Genomic DNA, 25,553 nt, shown 5'->3' with positions numbered 1-25,553 from the left:
TCAACAAAAGAATTCTTTCTAACAGTACGTTAACTAATACTAGTTCATTAGTTTGTTCTTTCAATTCAGTATTTTCAGTAGGTGTCATCAGCATAGACGAGCTTGCCAAAAATCCGTTTCTCTGTAATAAATCTGTCAATATTTATTCTCAAACAACAATACTATACCTAACAATGTCAAATAATGATGAAATTTAAATGGAACTATACTTCAATTTGAATTGAATTCAACACAAATATTATTATGAAAATCGAATTTTATACCCAAAATAAAATTAAAATATTTTTATATTTTATACCCAAATTATAAAAATAAATATACGACCGACGACGATGAAGAAGGTTAAAATAGATTGCCTTATGCAAGACAATTCAATTCAGAACAAAGTAAGTCTTCAAACTACTTTTAATTAGAATTGCTACTACTCCTATGACGCGTTCCGAAAACATCCGAGAAAGGATTTTCGGACATATTTTCGTAACTTTTACTAGTTTTTAAAAGATTTTCGTATTCAGAGCAAGCTTTAAATTTTTTAAAGTCATTTCAATATATAAACGATAGTTTAAAATAACAATAGATCAAATTTGGATATTAAAATTTTCGCTTTTATTTTACATATTTTTTTAAAACTATAACTTACATTGTTACGCACTGATTCAGCTCTTGTGTTCCTTGTTGAAATATTTTTAATAAAAATGAATTTTAAAAAGTTTAACGTTATATTTGTGGTATAAAGCATTCCCTCTAGAATTTTGCAACTATAAATTGTGTCCTTGTTTAAAAGAAGAATATTTAAAATAAAAAATACGGCAAAAAAATTAAAAACTTCGCTATTCAAAAGTCAAAAATAAAACAAAATAGTACGGGAAAGCTGTATAGGCTTTGATCTTTTGCTATATCAAATGGAATGAACGAAAAAACAAAAATAACACATGCGACCATTGACGATTTGAAGCAGTATAAAATATTTTGAAAACATTTCCTACTGACGATAGAAGCATAGATACAAATAAAAAGTTTATAAAAAAATAAAAAACCGACTTTAAGTATTTTTCCGGTATTAAAAGTTGAAATATTATTATTATATCCAAGAAAAACTTATATAAATACATGTATAGTATTTAAAAATATATAACTAATATACCAACATTGGTATACATATAGTATATGCACAATATCTTATTACTAATGGTAAATAAGTGTTTTAATTTCTAAATTTAATGTACTTACACCCTTCTAGGGTTTAAATAAAAAAATCGAATACCCAGTTCTCCATCTTAACCTACCCTTGGGTGGTGTAATTTTCCATTAAATCTAAATAGTAACATCAAATTTATTTAATAAAAAAGGGTCGTTGAAGATAACACCTGGCATAAAACACTAAAAGTCAAACGATTTTATAACCCGCTTGCGCCTTTTTCTAAGTCAGCTAAAAAAAAAAAATCTTAAAAATGGAACGTTATATCTCATATAGGCAAAAATCCTACGATCGAGAATCGTGACATCGCATTCACACTGCTTATTGAAACGTGATTGAAACTCATTGATGATGAAAAGGTGTTTTGCTATGTCAAGTTTGAATATCGTGACCCTATTACCTACCGTGGAGGCGACACGTAATACGTACGTTCCAGTTTCGTTTTAACAATCGTTACGAAAATAAAACACAAAAAGTCTGCGTTAATAAAAATGACTAATTTATCTTAAAAATAAAACGACGCCTTACAATTTTGTAACTAAACGAACGTTGTTATGATTAAACAAAAACTTTATAAAACAATATTTTTACGTTTACACGTGTGTCTTAACAAATGCATGTGTAATGTAATGTAAACACAAGACAATACTAGTGTGAGGGCGCATGCGCGACGCAATAAATTAAAGCCGTCTTTTATATGCTTAGAGATGTGATGCATAAAAACGAAACTCTATCAAGAGGACATAAAATCTCGTATCGCTGAACGTCCGCATCATAATGTTTAGCTTGCAATTCTATTTACGTTACGATCTCAACAAACAACTGACTCACTGTATGTATCTACATGCATCGAATGACTTGTGCGTCGTATTGTCGAATATTAATAGTAATTTCGCGTTCTAAAAACAAACAAATAATCCCATCTCGGGATTGGATCTGCAGTATACAATACAATATTGCTCTCGGAAGTTTATTTTGCAAACGGTATTGGAAGGTGCAACTTTTTGAATGGGTCATTTTAAAAGGTCATTTTTGGTTGTTATACTTCACCGTTAGTAATCAAGTAAAAGATTTAAACAAATGTCACGACATGCCCTCAGTTCAATCGAAAAATAACGAATTTTATTTGTGCCCATTTCTATTTTTATGGTTTATTTTATTTGTTTATATAATATATGAAAAAAAAATATTATAATTCTCATCTCTAATCATTTATTATGTTTAATTTATATTTTTAATACATATTGTGTAATGTGATAGAACATGGTGAGACTACCTGTAAAAAGTAGAACAATAGCCAAGATAATTTTAAAATATATATATTTTTTAATGTGATATTGTATCTACTGTTGGTTGTCCGACAAAAAAAAAAAACAATAAAACATAAGTCGAAGAAGTAAGAGAGATATGATCATAATAATTTGTTATAAATATAGTTCATATTTAATCAAAACAAAGTCTCAAAGGCAACAGTTGTTTATAATGCGGGAGGGTTTTTATAGTTGAAAGCGCTTAGGAATCACGAGCCAACGACCTGTTTATTGAGGATGCTATAACCCGCTACAACCCTAAGAACCAGATCGCTAAGTAAATCTGTATATTGGAAGCTGGTCATAATCATAATAGATATGTTCAAGATTTCAAGTGATTGACGCACAAAAAAATATGTGACGTCATTGCAGTCCAATCTTGAACGTGTGCGCAGACTTAAGTCCTTTTTTTTGCAACCAAAATATTAAAGCATTGTAGTATTTAAAAAGCGAATTATTTTCCATCTAATTTTTATTACACTGGCAATCTGATTAAAAAACGTTTTTTTTTAACGTATGTGTCCCGTATAATTGTACTTATTTGTTACAAAGTATGTTTTGTATTATAATGTAGCAGGAACATGGGCAGAAGGAACATAGCATCTTATTTCCCAGTTGGTGCATTATATATAAGATGGTTAATACTGTGTCAAATAACTAAAATATAATAAAATATTATTGTACTGTTAAATATTATTGTACTAATAACATCAAAAAAAAAGAAAAAATATCCCACTGTGTTTCTTTCGCCGGTTCTTCTCAGGTCCGAGGTGTTAAATTCCGAACCAGTGGTAGATTTTTGACTATCAATAAGCAAATGTAAACACTTCTATATTGAATAAAGATTTTTGACTTTGACTTTGACTTTGATTCCTTACATCGCCAATGCGCCACCAACCTTGGGAACTAAGATGTTATGTCCCTTGTGCCTGTAGTTACACTGGCTCACTCACCCTTCAAACCGGAATACGGACGGGCTAGCACAAAGTAAATACCTACCAAGTAAACCTACCACCCATTTGTCAGCGTGCCTAACTATTTTTAATTAAAAAGTAATTTACCTTTAAAAAATATATAGTCTGTTAATTAAACCATTTTAAATTAAACTTTAAAGGCGACAGTATCTCGACCAAGTCTTTGTTTCAGTACACGTACATTGTTTTACGTAGAAATCCGAAAGTTATATTTATGTGCGGTTTTTAATTCTACACAAAACTCTTTTGGAGTTTCTATTTTAAAGTTTAGTGTGACCTAGCTGTGACATAGGTTGTGCTAGAAATATATGTCCCAACATATCCTGCGTTTGTTTGTTTGCGAATCGAGAGCCGTATATTGTAAGCCTTGAGGCTTAGTTACAGTAGGTTTTTTTTGTAAATTCTGATTCAGTCGCCTGTTAGTTCATACTTTACAATGCACGTTTTTCACAGGCTTTGAAATGGTCTCATGGTGAAAAACGCCACGTTTACCTTTTTATAAAACCATATTTGAGTGGTTAACTGACCGACCAATGCACGTTTTAGCCACAGATAGAAATTTAAATTTCGAATTGTAGTTAGGATTTGCAAAATACGACGTCATTTCATCGAAGGTTTTTTGTAAAAACAATGTTTATATACCTAACTAAAAAATTTAACAACCAACCTAAGCAATAAACATAAAATTTATAAAAAAAAAAAAAGATCGCTTGTCGAAATGCATTATATAACTGCGCTTCGCAGTTTCACCTTATGTCTAGACTATTGATGTGACAAACGTAAATTTCAAGTGGTTGTTTTTGATATAACAAATCGTATGTGAACTTTGTTTGATAAAATTCAACCCAGTACATCTGCTTATATTACTTACGGTCGCACGAAAATTTAAATTCTAAATTGTTTGACTTTACAATAAAAATGGCGAATGTCTACGCAAATGCGTAAATAAAAAATATATTCATGAAATTGAAAACAGATTCGTTTTATAATTTAAATAATAGTACCTATAAATATGATTTGACATTGTTCAAATTATGTACTTAATGCGAAGTATTGACGTATAATTTTAATAATATCGTGTTACATTATTATTATATTAATTTGAAAGTTAGACGAGCGAGTAATACCTTTAACACATAAATGTTCCGGATTTTTGATTTTTTTACTTTAACATGTTTTATTTTACTTTTTACTTTTCTTTGACTACTAAAAATATATTAAAAGAAATTCAAGAACAAAAACAACAAAGCCTCTCACGCCTCTCATTGCAAATTCAATAAAACCTTTTAAAATCAAAATCAAATTCGCATTTCGATGAAACAATTTCACTCGACCAATATCTAAAAGCAATTTCGAAACAATTTACTTTATAAAAAACACATTAGTGAACTTTCTTTACTTAGCGTTGAAAAAGTTTGACCAAATACGAACCTCAACAAAAGATTAAAGGGGCCTGCGGTGACGAGCAAACGAAATAAAAGGAAACTCTCCTCGATGCGTAAAAACAAAACAGTGTAATTTATTTGTACTGAATATATTCAATAATGAACAAAAAAATATTACGAAATACGCACTGCTACGTGGCATATTGTACTTAAGCAAATGACAAGAAAGAATGCCAACACGATTACAAACAATAGTAAAAACTACATATTTTATCCATTACATTTACAACGCGAATACATTTTAGTGTACTCGTTTTTTTTTGTCACCAGCAATGTGTGTGTATGGGACGGGCTTAAAGCTCATTTTCTCCCACAAATATTAACAAGTATTCATTTGGTGGTAGCTATGTGCAAGCCCGTCTCGGTAGGTACCACCCACTCATCAGATATTCTGCGAAACTGCGGTACTCCGTATGGTTTGGTTCCGGTTTGAAGGGTGAGTGAGCCAGTGTGAAAGAGGCACAAGGGACATAACATCTTAGTTCCCAAGGTTGGTGGCGCATTGGCGATGTTAGGAATGGTTAATATTTCTTGGCGATGGTGACCAATTATCATCAGGTAGCCCATATGCCTTGACGCCCGTGAACAGGCAACTTTAGATTACCTTCCGATTTGAAATATGATGTCGTCAGTCAATTTTTTAACATAAAGCCTATAAATGACCATTATGTCGTGTGAGTGTCTGTATGAAGATCCACTTTTTATATATTTTTCATATACGAGGCTGCCACTTCTGGGCAAACGATGGTATCGGCACTGTCATTAGTAATGTAATAAATATATATCATTCCAAACACCATATATCTACCGCCAGCCCTGGGAACTAAGATGTATGGGAACTATCCGCTTCCTTTGTGTAATTGCATTTTTTATCCATTTAGAGTTAGCGCAGCTATAACGAATTGATTGCTAATATTAGTATTTATTTGATGTCCTTTTTCAGTTCAAGTAACAGAGAATTCTTTTAAAATAACGCTTCATTGTATAACCATTGAATTAACTATAAATAAATAGATATGTCTCGTAATTTTTTTTTTAAATTAAGGAATTACTAATATTCCTGTATTCCCCTCCATTAAAGCTTTAAGCTTGTTTTAGGAGTGGGGACGACAATAGCCCAAGGGGGCAGGATCGATCCTACGACTTTTCACATCGCTAGACGGCTCAAAAAACATTGCGCTATTGAACCTTGAGAAATATGTATGTTTAATTAATACAGTTTCTATGTATTACAAATGCGAAAACGAAGTACAATTTACCTCTTTAAATCTAAAGAGGTAAGTTGTACTTAGTTTTTACATTGCTCTCATCTATTTATATTTATTATTTGTACTATTTGTTCCTCCTGACCGATTACGTTCTCGGAGATAAGCAACTGCACAGGAGATCTTATTGTGTACAATTTTGTTCTCCAACACGAGTGCTTTTGTTTAAATTTCAACAGGACCAACAGACTTCAGGAAGCTACAATAATCAAAACAAAATATATATATTGGTTATACTTTATTCAAGTAGGCGTTTTCCGAATGTAGATTCTACCGAGAAGAACCGACAAGAAACTCAGAATTTCGGGCCTAAAATGTAATAATTGGAATAATATATTATAATATTTGGCACAAATATAGATTACAGTCTGAAATAGAACATAGATTACTATTTATCTCGAAAAATGTACCTAACACCTTTACCACACCACCCGCGGTCCAAGGCGCGTTTGGAAACTTTTTATGGCATATGTCCATATTTTTTATTCGATAATATTTAATACCAAAATGTAGTGACTTTTATAAAAAACAAAATCGTTTAACACATTCTTTATAAAGCTAATCAAACAAAGTCCGGGTACACGAACACGTACGACATAAAAGTATTTTTACTTACAACTCCGTAAAAAAATATATTTAAAGAATATGTTCTTCGAATTCCCTTATATATAAAAGGAGCGGAATGAGGGACCAATGATTGTACTGGAATAAAGTGCTCCCTCTCGGTATTTCTCGTGTATGATTTCGATCCAAGCTGTTGTTATATTTTTTTGGTTCTCGTAAATGTGCTGTAAATCAGATCCTGTAACTTCATTAAATCTCACTTATAAGAAATAATAACCATTTCCTACATTACACCAACGCGCCACCAACCTTGGGAACTAAGATGTTATGTCCCTTATGCCTGTAATTACACTGGCTCTCTCACCCTTCAAACCGGAACACAATAATAGTAAGTATTGCTATTTGGAGGTAGAATATCTGATGAGTGCTTGGTACCTACCCAGACGGGGTCGCACAAAGCCCTGCCATTGCGAATGGTCTTTATGTATGAATAGTCTTTATGTTCTTCTTAACTCGTCTAAATTTTTGGTTAATTTGCTAAAAATCTTCTCTAGTAAACTGCGTCAGCTCTTCTTGCAAGATTAGTTCATATGTAAGGTTCTGTACTTTTTAAATTTTTCAATATAAATTTTGACCTGTCTTAAACAATACCAATGTTATTAAATCTATAAGAAATACTATAAAAGTATAAAAATTTGTATTTTATATGTAGAAGATAATCTCCAGAACTGGTGGATCCATTTCAAGTTACTTCTGAGTACTACAATTAATTTTCCCGTTTAATAGAAATTCAAAAGATTATGAAATATTGCAACAATGAATGAGAATAAATAATTTTATTAGCTACATTTTTCTAGTGGACGAGCATTTGCTTATATGAAAAAGCATGAACGCGTCTTTAATTAACGCTACGAGGTTGCAAAATTAAGTCATTATGCTATTATAACCTGAATTAACACATCTTTGTAATTTATTGCTTAAAAAAAACATTGATTACTTCTATACTTCTAGACTAATATCATAAAATCGGTCTGTCTATCTGTTTAATTTGATGAAATTTGTTATGGAGTAAGCTTGAACTCCAAGGAAGGATAGGCTTTTATGCCAAAAACACCTGACGACCAAAACCTAAAATACTAGCGACGCCGCGGGCAACTAGTACTACATAAATTAAATCGCCTTTGTTCTTTAATAAATATATCTAGAATTAATAGTGCGGTTCATTAACGTTTGAAATTGTAGTTCTATTATTGAAAAAAAAAAACAATACTTTGTTTTTATCTGGCCAGAAACAACACGACCCTGAATTATGACTATATAACCTTTTTATATTGCATTACAAAAACTTGCAATATCACTCAAAGCATTCCAATTGTACAGTAGCTATTCTATTAAATTATTCTTAATAGTCATTACATTTTATGATTTATAAAAAAATATGAACTACGTGCATATAATACGATAAATACAATTGATCTGTAATAAAGGTAAATATTTAACTACAGTAAACTTTCATAGACCACTAAAACCGAAATAACACAGATAAGAAAACGCAAATCTAAACCAAAGATTCCGGGTTCATACGCATAGGCACCTGATTTTGCATGTGCTTAACTTGTGTTTATAAATAATCTCGCGTGTAGTGTATCGTGAGAAAACCTGCCACATGTGTATCCACTATCGCGCACTGGAGCACCGATTAAATATTGATACTAGTTTCTTCAATCACGTATAAAGGGGATGGATAGATATTAGGTATCTTAGTCCTCTGTGTTTTGGATAACATGTATGCATTTCAATTTGGTCGGTTGAGAGGTTAAAACGTGTAAGCATAACAAAGCAACACTCCTTTTGAGGTGCCGAGACTAAACTAGTACATACCCGTAAATGTGGCATGCACTCTGATTTGGAAAAGATATATAAAATGCCTTTCATATAATATGACAAATAAACGTCAGCTTTAATATTATCAAACATGACGTATTGAAAAACAAATTTAATTATATTTAGCAATTTATCTATTTATATATATTAGATATTTAGAATGACTCCCTAATAGTATTTAGTCACATCTGTTTGCGTACGCTAAAAGCAATTACTTTGTTATTCAATTGAATTCTCATTACCTTCGAATTTATTTGAATTACTAAATAAAATAAAACTTGTTTCTTTTATGTACTAAAAAACTACATTTATATCAAATACAAATACCTCTTATATCAAATACAAAAATATTAATAATCTTTAAATCATAAATAGCGAGGGTTAAAGACAATCGAAAAAATTATCAGTTGTGTATTTCAATAAAATATTTTCTGAGTAATCTTTCAGTTTTACCAGCGACCATTTCGCTGCCGACTTTTGGCTATCGTCTCCCTTCAAAGTTTGCCACCCTGTCCCTAGGTGCTATTCTCTGCCTGTTTTCATGGTAATAATGATTGAATGGTTACTCATATCAATCGAGCAAAATCTAATTTAAGTTGTAGCGAAAGGATTTCTTAAATAAATTGTGGTAGATTAAAAATCGTCGTAGGCGTTTTTTCTTATCTTGTCTCCTCTCAGAGTCTTCTTCAAAACAGCGTAACATCTCCAACTTAGTCCAGTAATTTTTGCTCAACGAACTTCCTTGTCAACTCCTACTCCAATTATTGGGTAAATAATACTGTCGGCAGGAACAATTTATTTTACAGTATTTTAAGGAAAGGGTTTTACTTAACGCTGCAAAATATTCCCTCAGCAAACTTCGAAGTGTCCTTAGAAAAACTTCAGCGGTGCATTTGTAAAACTTATTCAGGAATCCAGGCGAAAATGTTGCTGTTTTTTCAATGAAAATCATCTAAAGTGGACGCTTCTTTTTTACAAAGTAAAAAGTAAAAAGTGTTTAAAGAAATCTTAAAATGTTCTTTACAAAATCGAAATCATGTTATCTATAAATCAATATTGCATATTTTTAATAATGCATCAATTTGACGTTACTTCACATTAAAAATAAAAGTGTTATAAATGATTTTTTTAAAAAGAAAAGATTGTACCATCCTTAACGAGCGCAAATACGAATGAATTTTCCTTTAAAAATAAGATATTTGGCACATTACTTTATGAAAGTATCTTCGACATATATTTTTAATCGTCGTGTCGTTGTAACCTACTGATGGGACTGTTTCTTTATTGAATGTATCGGTTAGTTTTTTAGAGCACGACAAGTTATTTAAAAGTTTATGCACTTTTCGACCGTCGCTGTTAACGACATAGGAAACTATAACTGCTTAACGATAATTTTGTCTTCAACATAAATTTCTACGATAAAGATTATTTTAAATTTCGAAACCAGCTGACGAACATTTAGAATAAGTGAAGATAAAAGGCAGAAAATGTTATTTATATTCATTCAACGTCCCGCCATTGTGGGAGGTAAACCCTAGTCTTGAGATTCATGACCCAACAAATAACTTGGAAGTTTGAAAACTTCGGAGCAACACGAACGACCCGCATACTATGAAAAATTACCTAGGGATAAGTTTTTGGACCCATTATTAAAAGGGTCTAATAAAGAATCTTAGATATTATATAAACTCACATTCATTGCTTGAAATTCGACCAAAATCATTACTAAAAATTAGTGGAATATATAATGTAAGCATGATTCGATCATTTTTCACTTCATTTTTCACTCGTAAATAGAAGCCTAAACATCTACTTAAATATTTCAAACATAGAATAATGGCGAACTTCCACACAAACATCCCCAATTTTACCCTCTTACATTATTATACATTTAAAATAATCCTTAGAGCTCACCTAAGTTCTTTAATTTATCAACGTGCAACATTCATTGTGATAAATCCACAGGTTAAAGCTTTAAGTTCCGTGTTGGTCAATAATTTTAAAAATTGGTTAAGTAAGTTTTTTATATTCAACTAAACACAAAAAAACACACTCTGCTGCTGTGTTAATATGTTGCCTAACGCTCTGATTAAGTGTTTTCGTCTGTACCGCCTTGGGATATTTAAATAATAATATACCTCATTGTTAGTGATATCGTTTTTGTATTCAATCAGCTGGCTAGAATCTTATGAGAAGTAGAATATGAAGATGTTATAAATGAAGGAGCAAATGTCTTTTTTATCTATATATACATATATATAAATAAAATTGAGCGTTTGTATGTTCATCCTCTATGTTTCTAAAAAACTCATCCGATACAAATAAAATTCTTTCACTAGATTACTCTTATACTCATATAGTTATACGACATTATTATCTTATCCCATACTTAAATAATTGTAACAAAATTAATTATAAAACAAAATTAGCCTACCTGGGGTGTTTAAATTTTTGGTTAATTTTTTTTTGGATTGAAACTATCAGGACTTTTTACATTCCCAATGCACTGCAAACCTAACCTATTTTTCTAACCAAATATTGCAACCATTTATATCCATTGTATAATAAGTCTGTCTCCCACACCGTGCAAACGAAACACAGCAATATATATTGTATATATAACAGGAGTATGGCTGTTTGGCATTCGAATAATTCACAAATGGGTGGTATCAAACAGACACACAAAAGACTGTACGGAGAATATGTTGGCCAGAATATACCAAAACAAAGATGAGACTGTAGATCTCAATAGGATTTAGTACACATATTTGTATTTCATTTTCTACTTGGTGTGTCTCTTCATCCGCGTTAAATTTAGATCGTACATATCAGGTTCATACGCGTGATGATCATTGGCTGCAATTTTGCCAAATCGATTTGTATTTGTGCTCACTGTTCTAAACTTTAAGCGTTTTCTTATATTTAAGGGAATATTCACAAACTAATTGACCAAGCCCTTTTATTATTTATTGCTAATACAATAATTTATGTAAAATACAAGCATTAAGTATAATTGCTTATGCACCGTTGCACGACGAGGAACTATAATGTTCTTAATCACTCCCGACTCCAGTTCTTGCTTCTAAAACGGTCCAGTTTGCAACGTGATGCCATTTTGATGGTGGCAGTCTTTATTTGCTCTTTTGCCTTTCAGAGAGGGACTATGAATGGATGAAGAGTTCAAAATCCATAAATTTTTTGTTAGCGCTTCCAGGGAATTAGCGTTTCTGACCATACAAAATCACCGACTTTATACAAAGAGAAAAAAAAACGAATTGCGTTAAAGGGCATTTGAAAAAAAACGTATAAAGGAAAAACGACGTAAGGAATGCGGTGAATATACTGGCTGGCTAGCTGGTGCTGGCAGAGAACGGGTGAAAATCGCTTGGCGCGAGACTGATTACCATAAGCAATAAGCGTGCAAATCGGGGCGGAACACTAGCAAACATTGATGATTGTCTCTGACCTTGGTTACGATCCAAACCCATAAAGTCACTTAGGTTACCGGCCTCCGACGTCACAATGGAAGTTGGAATGATTTATCACTGATTTAGGACATAATAGCCCTTATTATATATGTGATAAGGGGGATTAATGTTTAAATAAACCAGCGCCCACTTGAGCTATCGCATTATACGCTACAATGAATCTCTTCAGACCGGTTTCATCGCAGCTTGTAATAAGACAAGTAGAAGTTTATTTTAATAGCTGAGATCAATATTTCATTATTGTCAATTAGAAATGATTAATATTTACAATTTAATGTTATACAATTAATACGTCACAGTTAAATAGAATAATATTTATAAGGTATTATGTACGCATATTATAGTTTTATGCGAATTCTTATTGTGTATTTTATAGATTTATTAATAATTACGTTAAACCATAGTAAGTTAAATATTTATTTTTGCTTTAGCGAGATTAGCTCTTTAACCGTCCTTGAGGAAAGCTAAAATCTTTGTATAGATTCCCACGCCCCGAACTATGAACTTTCAATATAGATTTTTAATTCCGAATTCAGAGCAAGTATATTTCCTCATAATTTACTTGTATATATATACCAACAGAATTGTAATAGAGATTTAATTTGACGAAGCTTTATATTATTTTATTAAAATGTTAAGGTAAATTAACTACATCCGCAAAATTTCCGCGCAACTGATTCAGCTGTGCTTCAAATATTTTATTAGTATTCAGCCAAGATGGCCCCGGGGTTAGAATGCGCACATTTTAACCGATGATTGCGGGTTCAAACTCAGGCAAGACTGAATTTTTATGTGCTTAATTTGTATAGAATTCATCCAGTGCTTGCCGGTGAAAATTCCAATGAAATTCTGTCACATTTGTCCCCAACCTGCAATGGATCAGTGTGATAGAATTAGCTCCAAACCTATTCCTCAAAGGCTTACCACAGCAATGAGTCATTTACGGATTGTTACTACTAATACTATTTTAACATTACGTGTTAATTTTACATAGCAGCAATATTAAAATTCATTAATTTTCATTCAATTGGACAAATAGACATCGCTTTTTTTTACAATAAATTTTTAGATGTCGACTCCATTTTTGTATGAAAACTTTAGTTTATAAGTGTCAATAACCTATCGAGAAACATACATAGTTCAATATTATGTTAATAAAACATATACATATATTTCTTCTAAATAGATAGTTAAGATAAATCACGTTTGAAATATAGATGTATAAGTACTTATGTAATTATAATTTTAGTGATTTTTTTTAATTGTAAACGTTCAATTAAATTTTCAACATCACAAGAAAGCTGAACAATATTCTACAGTTCAACATATTTATTAGACAATGGAGATATATATATACAAAGATCAATCGATAATAAAACTGTATATATAATATTAATTTTATTAAAAATTTCTTACCGTTTGGTCTGAAGCAACCCTTACAACAAAATGTTAGCTAGATTTGCTAGTGATAGCCAACATAGATGTATGAAGCATTAGATCTAGACAACATGATTAAAATCCTTTTGCCAAGAAGACTACGTGTCTTGCATTACGGTGTGGTGTGTTTTAATTATCCGCGTGTTGTCTGAGTTTACACTTCAATGCTGAGTACACACTCAACCTCGCAACGCGGTTTACGAAGCTTCAAGATTTTTTTTTTTTCTGATTCTAAGGCCTTTCTTTAGAAATGTTTTTTTATTAAATGTGAATATTATATTAAAACTTTAATGGACGCTTTTCTACATATAAAATATTTACCGAAAATATTATGAGTGATTACGAAAATAAAGACAATATTTACATTGCTGTGCTTTTTCCGTCATTCCGTAACGTATTACGTTTACGTTATACATACACGAATAACGCGAAGATAAATGATTATGCGGGCCAAAAATAATGTATTATGCTATTTTCAAATCGAAAAATACATAAGCATTTTACAATTCTGCTGGGAGACGTTGCGTCGAGGGTTCATATATACGCATCACTAATAAACAAACAGACACACACACACACATATCGATATAACTGGTAACGACTACATCGACAACTGACGGCCACAGCTACAAGCCACGAAAGTAAATAATTTCTAAGTGGAAACAAAGTCTGTTTGTAATATCAACCGTCAAGGCGAACTTATAAAAATATATTTATATACATAACTCCATATCTTTGAGTAAATATTTTGTAGTAAAGGTGTTCGTTGTCAAATGTCCGTGTTAGTGATTATTTTCGTACTGCGAAGTGTTCACTTTGAGTGTTGAGCATACAAAAGAATGCTATGCGGCCTCGCACAACTGAAGTTTTATTTGCGATCGATAGGTTCATATTTTGTTTCAATAATTGGTATCGAATAAAAATGTAAGAATGAAATTTCATATACCTGACTAATGACAATATGTCCCATTTTTAGTTTAGAGAAATTTCTCATTGATTTAATTAACTGATTCTGTATTAAACATATTTTCTTTGTGTATTTATTAAGAAAAGTATAATAAATTTTCAAATTATAATCTTCATTCCAAATCTTTAAATCCACAATGAGGCTCCTGACTCAATTTAAATTGTAAATATAACAAAGAAATAGAAAATAAAATAGCAAAATAACAACAAAATTAAGTCCAGGAGAAGAAAATTGAAAACGTATACAAAACAGCGGACGGTAGAATTGAAATATTTTATTTTTCTTTGGAAAATAATAAAAAAAATTTTTTTATTTTCTACGATAGGTTTCCTAAGAATGCTTAACAAAACTTTTTATTATAACCAGTGTGAACGAAGTAAATTAGTTAAATAGGATCACCATATATATGTTACTAGTTGTCACCCGTGGCTTCGCCTACGTTTTAATGTTTGGTTATTATCAAGTGTGGTGTAAAAATTAGCATATGCTACATATGTCCTTCGTTGCGGTTCAATCTTGCTCCATACAAAATTGCACCAAATTCTATCAGCGATTTGGCCCTAAAAGAGCAACAAACAGACAGAGTTACTTTTGCGTATATATTAGTAAAGTTTAATCAAAACTCTAAAATACTTTTTAAGTTAGCGTACAATCACAAACTAACGACATAACATTATCATTTAAAAAAATGAATATGATGTTTATCAGTGTACACTAAGCATTATAAAAGAGAAGTAAATGTATAAGGGAAGTGTACATGCATTATGATTTAGTACTTTCTTTGTGAACGTTATTCAACGTTGTTCCGTTCATATCTGATTACTATAACTAATTATAACTTAACCCGTGCGAAGTCGGTAAATTATGCTGCTATCACTTTTTTTTATGATATCGGTAGGCGGACGAGCAAATGGGCCACCTGATGGTAAGTGGTCACCACCGCCCATAGACAATGGAATTGTAAAAAATATTAACCATTCCTTACATCACCAATGCGCCACCAACCATGGGAACTAAGATGTTACGTCCCTTGTGCCTACAGTTACACTGGCTCACTCAAACCGGAACAACAATACTGAGTACTGTTGTTTGGCGGTAGTATATCTTGATGAGTGGGTGGTACCTACCCAGACGGGCTTGCATAAAGCCCTACCACCAAGTGAAACATCATCACATCACGTTTATTTTGACCCTTACCTGTCCTTTGTATCAAATATGATTCATGCTTTTTCTTTTTGCTTTATAGTATGGGTGGACGGACAAATAGGCTACATGATGCTAAGTCACCACACCCCATAGACATTGGCGCCGTAGGAAATAATAAACACTCTTAGGATCCAACCTTGGAAACTAAGATGTTATTTCCCTTGTAGAAGTTACACTGGTTCACTCACCCATCAAATCGGAACACAGCTATACAAAGTATTGCTGTTTGTCGGTAGGATATCTGAGTAGTTTAAATATTGTGTCCGATATTTAGGCGGGTAGCATGTTACATATTTAAATATATTATTTTAAACTAGTATAATAAAAAGTTTAAGTCTTTTCACCGTAGAACAAGTGTCCGCTTTAAATTTTACGTTTAAAACAATTCTGTAAATGCAAAGCAAGGCGTCGTATTTATAACACAAATAGATATCCATGATTTGCGATGAAAGCAAGTTTCCAGTGTTTATTTATAATATATATACACATATAAACAAAAAATACCACTGACTGACTCATCACGATATTTAGCATAGATACTCTTTTCGAAAAGAATACGCTAACAAAAAAGATTTTTGGAAATTATTATACTGTTAGGAGAGGAATGGGAGGGGTAACTTTGTATGAATTTTACCCTAACGAACTCTAGTAGCTAGTATAATATTTGACGGTATTTATGTTGCAGGAAAACCTTTGTCAAAATAAACTGCAGAAAATTTAGTCAATCGTCTTAATTTCATAATACGAATTTGTAATTCAAATAAACAAACTTATTGAAATGTTAATGTCTTCTAATGTCAGTTCAGATACTGACAAAGATTAGACCAATCAAAGCGCGCGAACTATAACACCCTAGTCTTGCTAATTGCTGTCATTAATTGCGGCATCAAAATAAATTACAATTGAACTAAAACTGACTCGCGATATTGAATAAAATTAACACGATTGATAACATTCCATGCAATTATAATGTCACCGGTGAAATTATAATATCACGGCTTTTATAATGACACTGCGACATATATAAATTATTAATGAAAGAGCGATATCGGTTAAATTGTCATCGGCGTTCAATGATGTTCAACGGTATGTGTCGTACTTTTGGAATTTCTATTGTTTTACAAGTCGTGCGCCTGGTAGGATTTCATCCGTCAGAAACATAGTTAGAGAGAAACTTGATTTGTCTTCGCTGCCTTTAACCCTTTGGTCACGGCGCAAAGTTAGTTCCGCGTAAGATAAATACTAGATAGACAACAGATATTTCACCTTTATCTTAAAGCGAAGACTAAACACCACAACCTGAAATGAGGTAAAACCCCGTGTAATACCTACTTGTGTAACTTAAATCAAAATACTCTTATTTTGATTTGATTTGAGTTATATTACACTAATAAACATATAAGTATATAAATTACATTCAAGAAAGATTCACAAGAGGCGGCTTCATCGCTAAAACAGCGAGGAGTGCCGTGTGCACAGGCCCTAATAATCATGTAATATAAACTCTTCTATATTTGGAACGAATATGATATACATCGATGTTTTAATAAATTATATATTATAGTTATAATTAGTCGTTCGTCTACAGTGCTTAAATTAATACAAGAAGGTACATCTGATGACCTCGACGTGATGAAGGTACAGAGGCATCTCTTCCAGGTAACCTTTAGCTCCTGTCGCAATGCAACTATTATTAAGTAGATTTGTAAGACATTAATTATATCTATATATAGATAATGTCTTGATATTAATATTCATATTACTGATACTTTAGTCACGATCATACCTTATTGAGTATTTTGAGTAAGATCGTGACCACGGCTGATTCAAATGTAAAAAACGTCATAAAAGGTGTGATGACGATAAAATCAGAGTAGTTTATACACTAATGTGAACAATATATGTATGTACATTGCAAATATATTATTATTTATATTGTACAATGAATGGTTTTTTTTGGCTATATTAGTATGCGTGTTACTAATTTACTGATAAAAATAATGAAAACAAAAGAACCACACATTAAATTTTGGTGATTTTGGGTAACCGTTTACCCAAAATTTGGGTAATGGTTACCCTTCCAAAAAACAAGAATTTTCCTAGAGTAAGTTGATAAATGACGGAGGGCTGAGGTAATGAATATAAAAAACATACCAAATTAATAACTCCTTCCTCCTCTTTCTTTTTTGAAATCGATTAATTAATAAAATAACAAGGGTATCGCCCTAAATTAGCGCGCATTAAAAGTAAAGGCATATCGCATATTGCGTCAGGAAACCCTTTTGGTACAAACTATTTAGTAATATTTTATTGCAGTTCTCCCCTTTTACCAATTTATCACTCAAGGCCAAACTTGTCAAGTCATCGACTCGCTGAAGCGTGAACCGGATGGTAAAGCATGAAAATAATCAATCTATTTACGATTTTACACAAAAGAATCATCCATTACAAAGACGTAATATTAAATAAATACACGCACTCCTATAAATTAAATAATCACGCTCATATATTTTATAGTCCATATCCAGTTTTTATGTCTGTTGATGCAATATCTGATATATCAATCAAAACAAATTATGCTATAATTGACTGCGGGTATTTATTTTTTTACAACTGTTCGTAAACTCGGTGGAATAACTTATCGGTAACATTGTACACAAAGCCACCGAATTCTCTTAAGTGTTATAGTTTTTTTTTAACCGGCGTTACCTATTGGTCTACCAATATTTGGAATTGATAAATGACTAACTTCCATATAAACGAATTAGTTAACCCTCGTATGAAATGGTGGGTTTCCAAAGCAACTGACTGTTTACACATAAACAAATGCCTAAAAACCTATTTCCATAATTCAAACAATACAGAAAAGGTAAACTTCTATTACAAAGTGTTGGTACCCAACTTCACTTTTAGAAATGGATTAATTTTCAGACACACTGTACCTATTCATACACTATATCTTTTACTTAAAATAGAACGTAATCCATCGATTTTCATATTTCGAACATTTAAAAAGGGCGAACTTCTATACAAATTTTCATCACCTGGGATGATGAATTTTTAAAGAAACTTTAATATTCGTATTTTTTCTCATAAACATATACCTACATAACGATTTTCATATTTCTAACATTAGAAATAACTAATTTTCATACAAACTTTCATCCCATTCTATTTAAGGATGTTTTAAAAAAAAGTCTTTATTGCTCATCTATTTTCATTTAACATGAATAATTTCATCCCATTACAACCGCTAAGCATTCTATATCAGTCAGTATTTAATTAAATAAGATTTTAAAGGCTAAGTTTGTTTTTATTGAACATCGATTATAAGTACAGCCTATTAAATTAATAAATAAAACTTCTATATATGGTTATTGCCTTATGAATGAAGTGCTCGCTCCATGTTTAGTACTTTGACCGAAGAAAACAGCGTGAAAAAAATAAAACAAGCGATAAAAATGTTGTTATCAACTGTTTTATAACAATCTCAATAAACTTGTTTTTGGTGCAAGTTTATTTGCGCCAACCATCAACTTCCTATTTAACAATATTCGTATGCATATTGCAGATACTTTCATGAGTATATTATTATTGTATGTACAAGGATTTTGTATATCATAGTTTCATTTTTTTTATCTATACTTTTACTTGTAAAATTCGCGTAACATTTGAACGCGAAAATAAACATTTACTACAAAAACACGCAGTGCACACACCTCACGTAATCCTCTTAAAAACACCGAATCGAACTTGAATTGCAGCGAACTCCAGATGTGGAGATTTATCAACTCCGTGCCGATTAATTTCGACGGACATTTATTAATTACACAAAGTTAAATTCTATATAAGAAGTTAAAGATCTAATAAAATATTACACATTTTAACAAATGCGTTAATCGACAGACACATGCATTTATTGTTTACGTTAAAGCATTTCAAGGTCAGTACTTGACAGACTGATTTCCTTTATGCAATCAAGTCGTAGATTTTACGTGTTTATGCACAATTTTAATCGTTTTTTTAATAAAAAGCTTATTTATACGCATATAAAAATAAAATTAAGCTTAAAGTGCAATAATTGTTTTCTTAGCAATCATTTTATACATTTAAAATTATTGTTGTAGTGTAGGTTATATTACTGGTATTTTTTTTTCTTAATTAGTATCTTTGAATATTTATGAGTTCTGTCTATTTAGATTTTATATTATAAACGAAAATAACCTTATAAATATGATGTGATTTACCAACAGTTCAGTTGAAATGAAAATAAATCGTCACACGAAATTGATTGATATGATAATTGATCTGAATGAATTATTAAATAATTTATAAGATAATAATATCCTTTTGAAACAATTTCACAAAGTAAATATGAATGAAAATATTTTTAAAATAACCATGAATGAACGACGTTTAACATCTTACTTATAAAAGATAAATATGCGAAAATTAAATAAAAAGTATAAATCACAATATAACTTACATTTTGCTGACTTGCAAAGATGGCAAACCCGTTCTAAAACTATCCACAAAACACTCACAATTCACACTTGGGAATAAAAGAAGCACTCAACATCGTAATTATTTCACTCGCGTACACAATCGAGAGACACAGTACACACGTCCTACAACAACGGCGGATGCCGGGGCACTGAAGCTGAACTCTACAGAGCTATCTTAACGGCTAAAGGGTGAAGAGTATTTTCAACCCTTAAAAGAGGTTTCTGTGCTCGTATATAACACCTCAAATATCACACTCGGTATGCAGAATACATTTTCGTTAATTAAATAGACATCGTAAGTTATAACGTTACAAATAACGCTGCAATAATCTTTACTAAAAATGCTAATATGTTAATATTGATAAATAATTGATATTAATCATATATATTAAGTTATTATGTTTTTATTAAAATTGTATTTAACGGTGTTATTCTGTTTAACATATATCGAATGAAATACATTGAATGAACATATAATTAGTAGGTTATTTGAACTAATGGAAAACAAGAACGAAATCAAATATTAATCAAATTCATTTAACATATATTACAGATAAGATTGTGAAATTAAATATAATTACTATCTCGTTAAAACGCATTACTTTTTAATATTATTATTTTCCCTTTAAGTGTTACGTGGTTCTAAGGATCTAATCAGGGTCGTATCTTGGACATTAAATAATGTATCACAATATCCATCGAACTGAGCTATCTGTCATTTGAAATTATAAGTAAGTATTAATAAATTACTACGTACACCTGAAGGATTTTGTCAAATCATTTCTATGAAGTCAAAGTAAAGATTCTTTAATCTAGAAAGTGATTTATCTTAGAATACCCCAGACCTGAAAAGATTTAATTTCTTGATATATTTTGTTACATTACTGTTTAAAGATAAGCTGTTAACACTAAAGCTAACTGATTTTCGTTATGATTATCGACATGGTTCAGTAGCACACGTGACTCATAACCGAAGGTTGCTTGATTATACACGGGCAAGCACAACTGATTTATAATGTGCTTAATTTGGGTTTATTATTCGTGATCGGCTGTGAAATTAGAAATCGTGAAAGCATACGTTAGATGAAATTCTATCACATATGTATCCAGTACCCTTTGATTATTCACATGCCTTTAAAAACTATCAAAGCCTCGAACAAAAAAATAGTTGGTCACAAAATACACTCACACTAATAAAATAGTATGATGTTTAACGAGTGTCAAGTATAGATTTGACGCACCCCAAGATAATGAAGTTGGCTCGTTTGTTTTAGTTCTTTTCTAGTGTTACACTGTATCTAGATATATATAACCTAAGCCACTATAATTGGAGCAATGAAATATGCTCTAAACCACGAACTTTAAGAAAACAGAATGCCCTTGCCCATTGAGGAAAATTTAATAGTTATTACTTTTTTTTATTAAATCAACATACCTACCAATTGAGAGTAAGCATCGTGTATTATATAATTAATAATTGTATAAAAACATTAGTTATGGCTTTAGCAAATAATACTATCTTAACTTCAATTTAACGAAAAGGACTAATGGATCGAGAATAGACCCCAGTGCGACTCCCATTCTCACCGAAGCCCCATGTGATCTCCGTCCAATTATATCAACAAGATTCAGTTGTTCAATTTTCAAAAACATGTTGCGGCATCCCATTGTGAAGTGATTTGACTGTAAATAGGGAATAAAACTCAAGGATATGATGTTTGATTTTGCTTTGTGAGGATTTGGTTAAAAACCAGCCTCATTGCTACAGTAGAAAGTGACTACGATCAAAGTAAAAGAGATAATTCAGAACAGTAAATGTAACATTCCAATTACAAACAGTCGCCCAACGTCAAAAGTCAAAGTCAAAAATCTTTATTCAATATAGAAGTGTTTACACTTGCTTATTGATAGTCAAAAATCTACCACCGGTTCGGAATTTAACACCTCGGACCTGAGAAGAACCGGCGAAAGAACTTCAGCGGGATATATATATTTTTTTTCCATTTTGCATGTACAATAACAATTATATTTTAGTTATTTGAAGCAGCCTGGAGGCGGTCATTTCATTCCCAAGGTGTGCAGTCAACTAAAAATCATTAGTGTTGTAATATCCTTTAGCACACAAACGCTCTTTAACGATTCTTTTGAATTTTATAATTGAATAATTTTGAACGTTTTCTGGGATCCTGTTGTAAAAATGTATACATTGCCCCAAAAAAGAGTCACTAACCCTGTGTAATCGGGTACTTGGAGTAACAAGTTTATTCTTATTCCTAGTGTTAATAGAATGTACGTCACAATTTCTGGGAAAATCATTTATGTTTTTGCGTACATACATAACTATCAAAAACAAATTGAGAAGCGATAGTCATTATTTTAATTTCTTTAAATTTACCTCTTAACGAATCTTTTGGGCCCAGGTTATAAATTGCACGAATAGCCATCTTCTGTAGTACAAAAATGGTATTAATGTCAGCTGCATTACCCCAGACTAGGATGCCATACTACATTATACTGTGGAAATAACTGAAATACACAAGGCAAGCCGTATCCACATCAGTCAAAAGTCTAATTTTTTTTACCGCATAGGCTGCAAAGCTGAGTCTAATCGCCAATTTATTTATATGGGGGTCCCATTGGAGCATAGAGTCTATTGTCATACCAAGGAACTCTGTTGATTCTAAAACATCTAATGCTTCCCCGTTTAAAAGTACACTCGTTTTGACACATTTTACATTGGGAGTAGTGAATTTAATACATTTTGTCTTTTTACTATTTAACATTAAATTATTAACACTAAACCAATTTACTATTTCAGAGAGAGCATTATTCACATCGTCATATATTAAAATACTCTTATTGAAATAGTCTTTTTATTTTAAAAATTAAAGAAGTATCATCAGCAAACAATACTATCTCGAGTTTATCACCTAGTAGATGTGGCAGGTCATTTATATAAACAAGGAAGAGAAATAGTCCAAGAATTGATCCTTGAGGGACCCCCACAGTAACTAGAGACCCGGGAGATCTCTTTCCATTTACATCAACCCTCTGAATCCGATTGCTCAGATACGAAATCAGAAGACTGAGTGCAGTGTCCCTAATTCCATAATGACGTAGCTTCTTGACCATAGTTTCGTGTTGCACACAATCAAAGGCCTTAGATAAATCACAAAATATCCCTAAGGCATCCTGTGACTCCTCCCAGGCCTTGTAAACATTTTTAACGAGCTTAACACCTGCGTCAGTTGTCGAGCGACTCCTTGTAAATCCAAATTGTTTCTTGTGTAGCAACTTGTTATTGTTAAAATGTACTAGCATTTGATTTAGTAATAACTTTTCAAAGATCTTGCTAAGAGTTGATAGTACAGAGATGGGCCTATAGTTGTTGGGGTCTGATGTACTACCTGATTTAAATAATGGTAATACTCTACTATGTTTCATGAGGTCAGGAAACACGCCACTAAGGACACAATTATTAAATATAGTGACAAGATAGGGTGCGTTTACATCAATTATTGAATTGACTACCTTAACAGAGATCCCCCACAGATCAGCCGTTTTCTTAATATCTAGTGATCTGAAGGAACTTGTTACATCATTTACACTTACTGTATTAAATTTAAAACTAATATTACATTCTTCCACATTGTTTTTTAATAATGATTCAGCAACGGTAGGAGAGGAATTTAATGAGTTAGTAGTCGAAAATAGAATGTCAGCAAAAAATTTTTCAAAAACATTTGCAACATCCCGATCTGAGGAAAATAAATTATTATCAATAGATAAGCTACAGTCGGAGATGTTATTTTTGACTCTTCCAGTTTCGCAATTAATAATTTTCCATGTCATTTTAATTTTATCAGGTGCGTCAATAATTTTTTTTTTATATGCAATGATTTAGCTGTATGACATACACGTTTGAATAGTTTACGTTTGCCAGTGTAACCATTGTAGGTTACACTGGCTCACTCGTTATATGTAGGTTTAATTTTGTTTTTTATACAGGACCAAAGTTTATGGGCAGAGACCACTTACCATAAGGTGACCTATTTCCCCCCCCCACCTACATGTCATATATTAACTTGACAATCTTAAAATATAATCGGCATTGGTGTCTAAAAAGTTAATCGAAATGATCGAATTTCTCTTTGTTGTCGAATAGAAAAACATTCGTATCAAAAAACTTCGTGTATTTCGTTTACTAAAGCGTCTGTTTCAAATTGGATGAATCGTACCGCTTCGAAATTCGAATTTTAAAGATTCCATTACTCAGGAAATCGTTTTTCTACATAAAAAATAGACGTAGATTTAATTATTTATGCCTAAAAATATTAGTAAGTAAGTTTTTTCTTAAATATAACGTCAAAATCAATTAGCGTTTTATTAAAAGATACTTTTTAATATATTAAATTTTTGATAAGAAACAAGTTAGCCAATCCGAGGCAAGACGATCTATACCTTAAAAGGCTTGTTAAAACGATTAATCTGTTGTCGAGTAATTGATACTTCCTCGGTGATTATTCAAAGTCACTTAGGTTACGGGACGTCAATATTTAACAGACACGGCATTTTATAACTTTTAATAACAATTTTCTTTTATGTAGGTACCTACACCGCTTATGAATATACAGCGTGTTACGTAAATGAAAATTTTACATATAGCCAATATAGCCAATCGAAGAAGCAATAAAGATAAACAAACCTTTGCTAAAAGCTCAACGATATTGCACATAACTAACAGTTCTTGATAAATACGTCATTATATATATTAGAAAGCTATTTATTTTAACGACTTATATCAACTTTAATTTTACTTCTAAAGTTTCGATAATAGCTTCGTCGACGTTATGACACCATTTTATAATATTATAGAATATTCAACCTCTCGGCCAATGACATCGCATCATTTCAATGTCAAATGTTATTTATTTGGCTTTTGTCCTCTTGTGGTTGGAATAGACTATAAATTAATGAAGTGAATAAAGTAACAGCTTGTAAAAGTCTCACTGCTATTCTAAGCCCTCCCTTCGTTTTTGTGGGAGAATCTTACTTCAACGCGCTACTCAATACGGAGGATACACTTGTCAGATTTTCAACCGCCACATGCTTCCCTTGCGATGTTTTCCTTCACAGCCGAGATGAAATACAAAGCATACGAAAATTCATCGTCGCTTAACCGGGTTTAGTTTCAATTCTTCTAACCACTGGGTCATCGGGACTCGGCATAAATGAATAAGCTATATGAATTATACAGCAACATTAACATTAGCAGTATAAAGTCTATAGTTGACTTCAATGGCAGGGGCA

At 31.6% G+C, this 25,553-nt stretch overlaps 1 protein-coding gene across 2 annotated transcripts in view; it reads right to left on the bottom strand.

Moving 5' to 3' along the window:
* Positions 1–20,408, bottom strand: part of LOC113399404 (uncharacterized protein) — a 519,786-nt gene extending 499,378 nt beyond the window's left edge. For both annotated transcript variants that reach the window (XM_026638525.2, XM_026638526.2), the window contains exon 1: positions 20,225–20,408. In XM_026638525.2, coding sequence (XP_026494310.2) covers positions 20,225–20,226 — 2 coding nt within the window. In that variant the 5' untranslated portion in view covers positions 20,227–20,408. The remainder of the gene's footprint in view (positions 1–20,224) is intronic.
* Between the last annotated feature and the right edge of the window lie 5,145 nt (positions 20,409–25,553).

Source organism: Vanessa tameamea, chromosome 19 (genome assembly GCF_037043105.1).
Source record: "Vanessa tameamea isolate UH-Manoa-2023 chromosome 19, ilVanTame1 primary haplotype, whole genome shotgun sequence".
NCBI classification, from domain to species: Eukaryota; Metazoa; Arthropoda; class Insecta; order Lepidoptera; family Nymphalidae; genus Vanessa; species Vanessa tameamea.
This window is presented reverse-complemented; position numbering and strand designations above follow the sequence as displayed.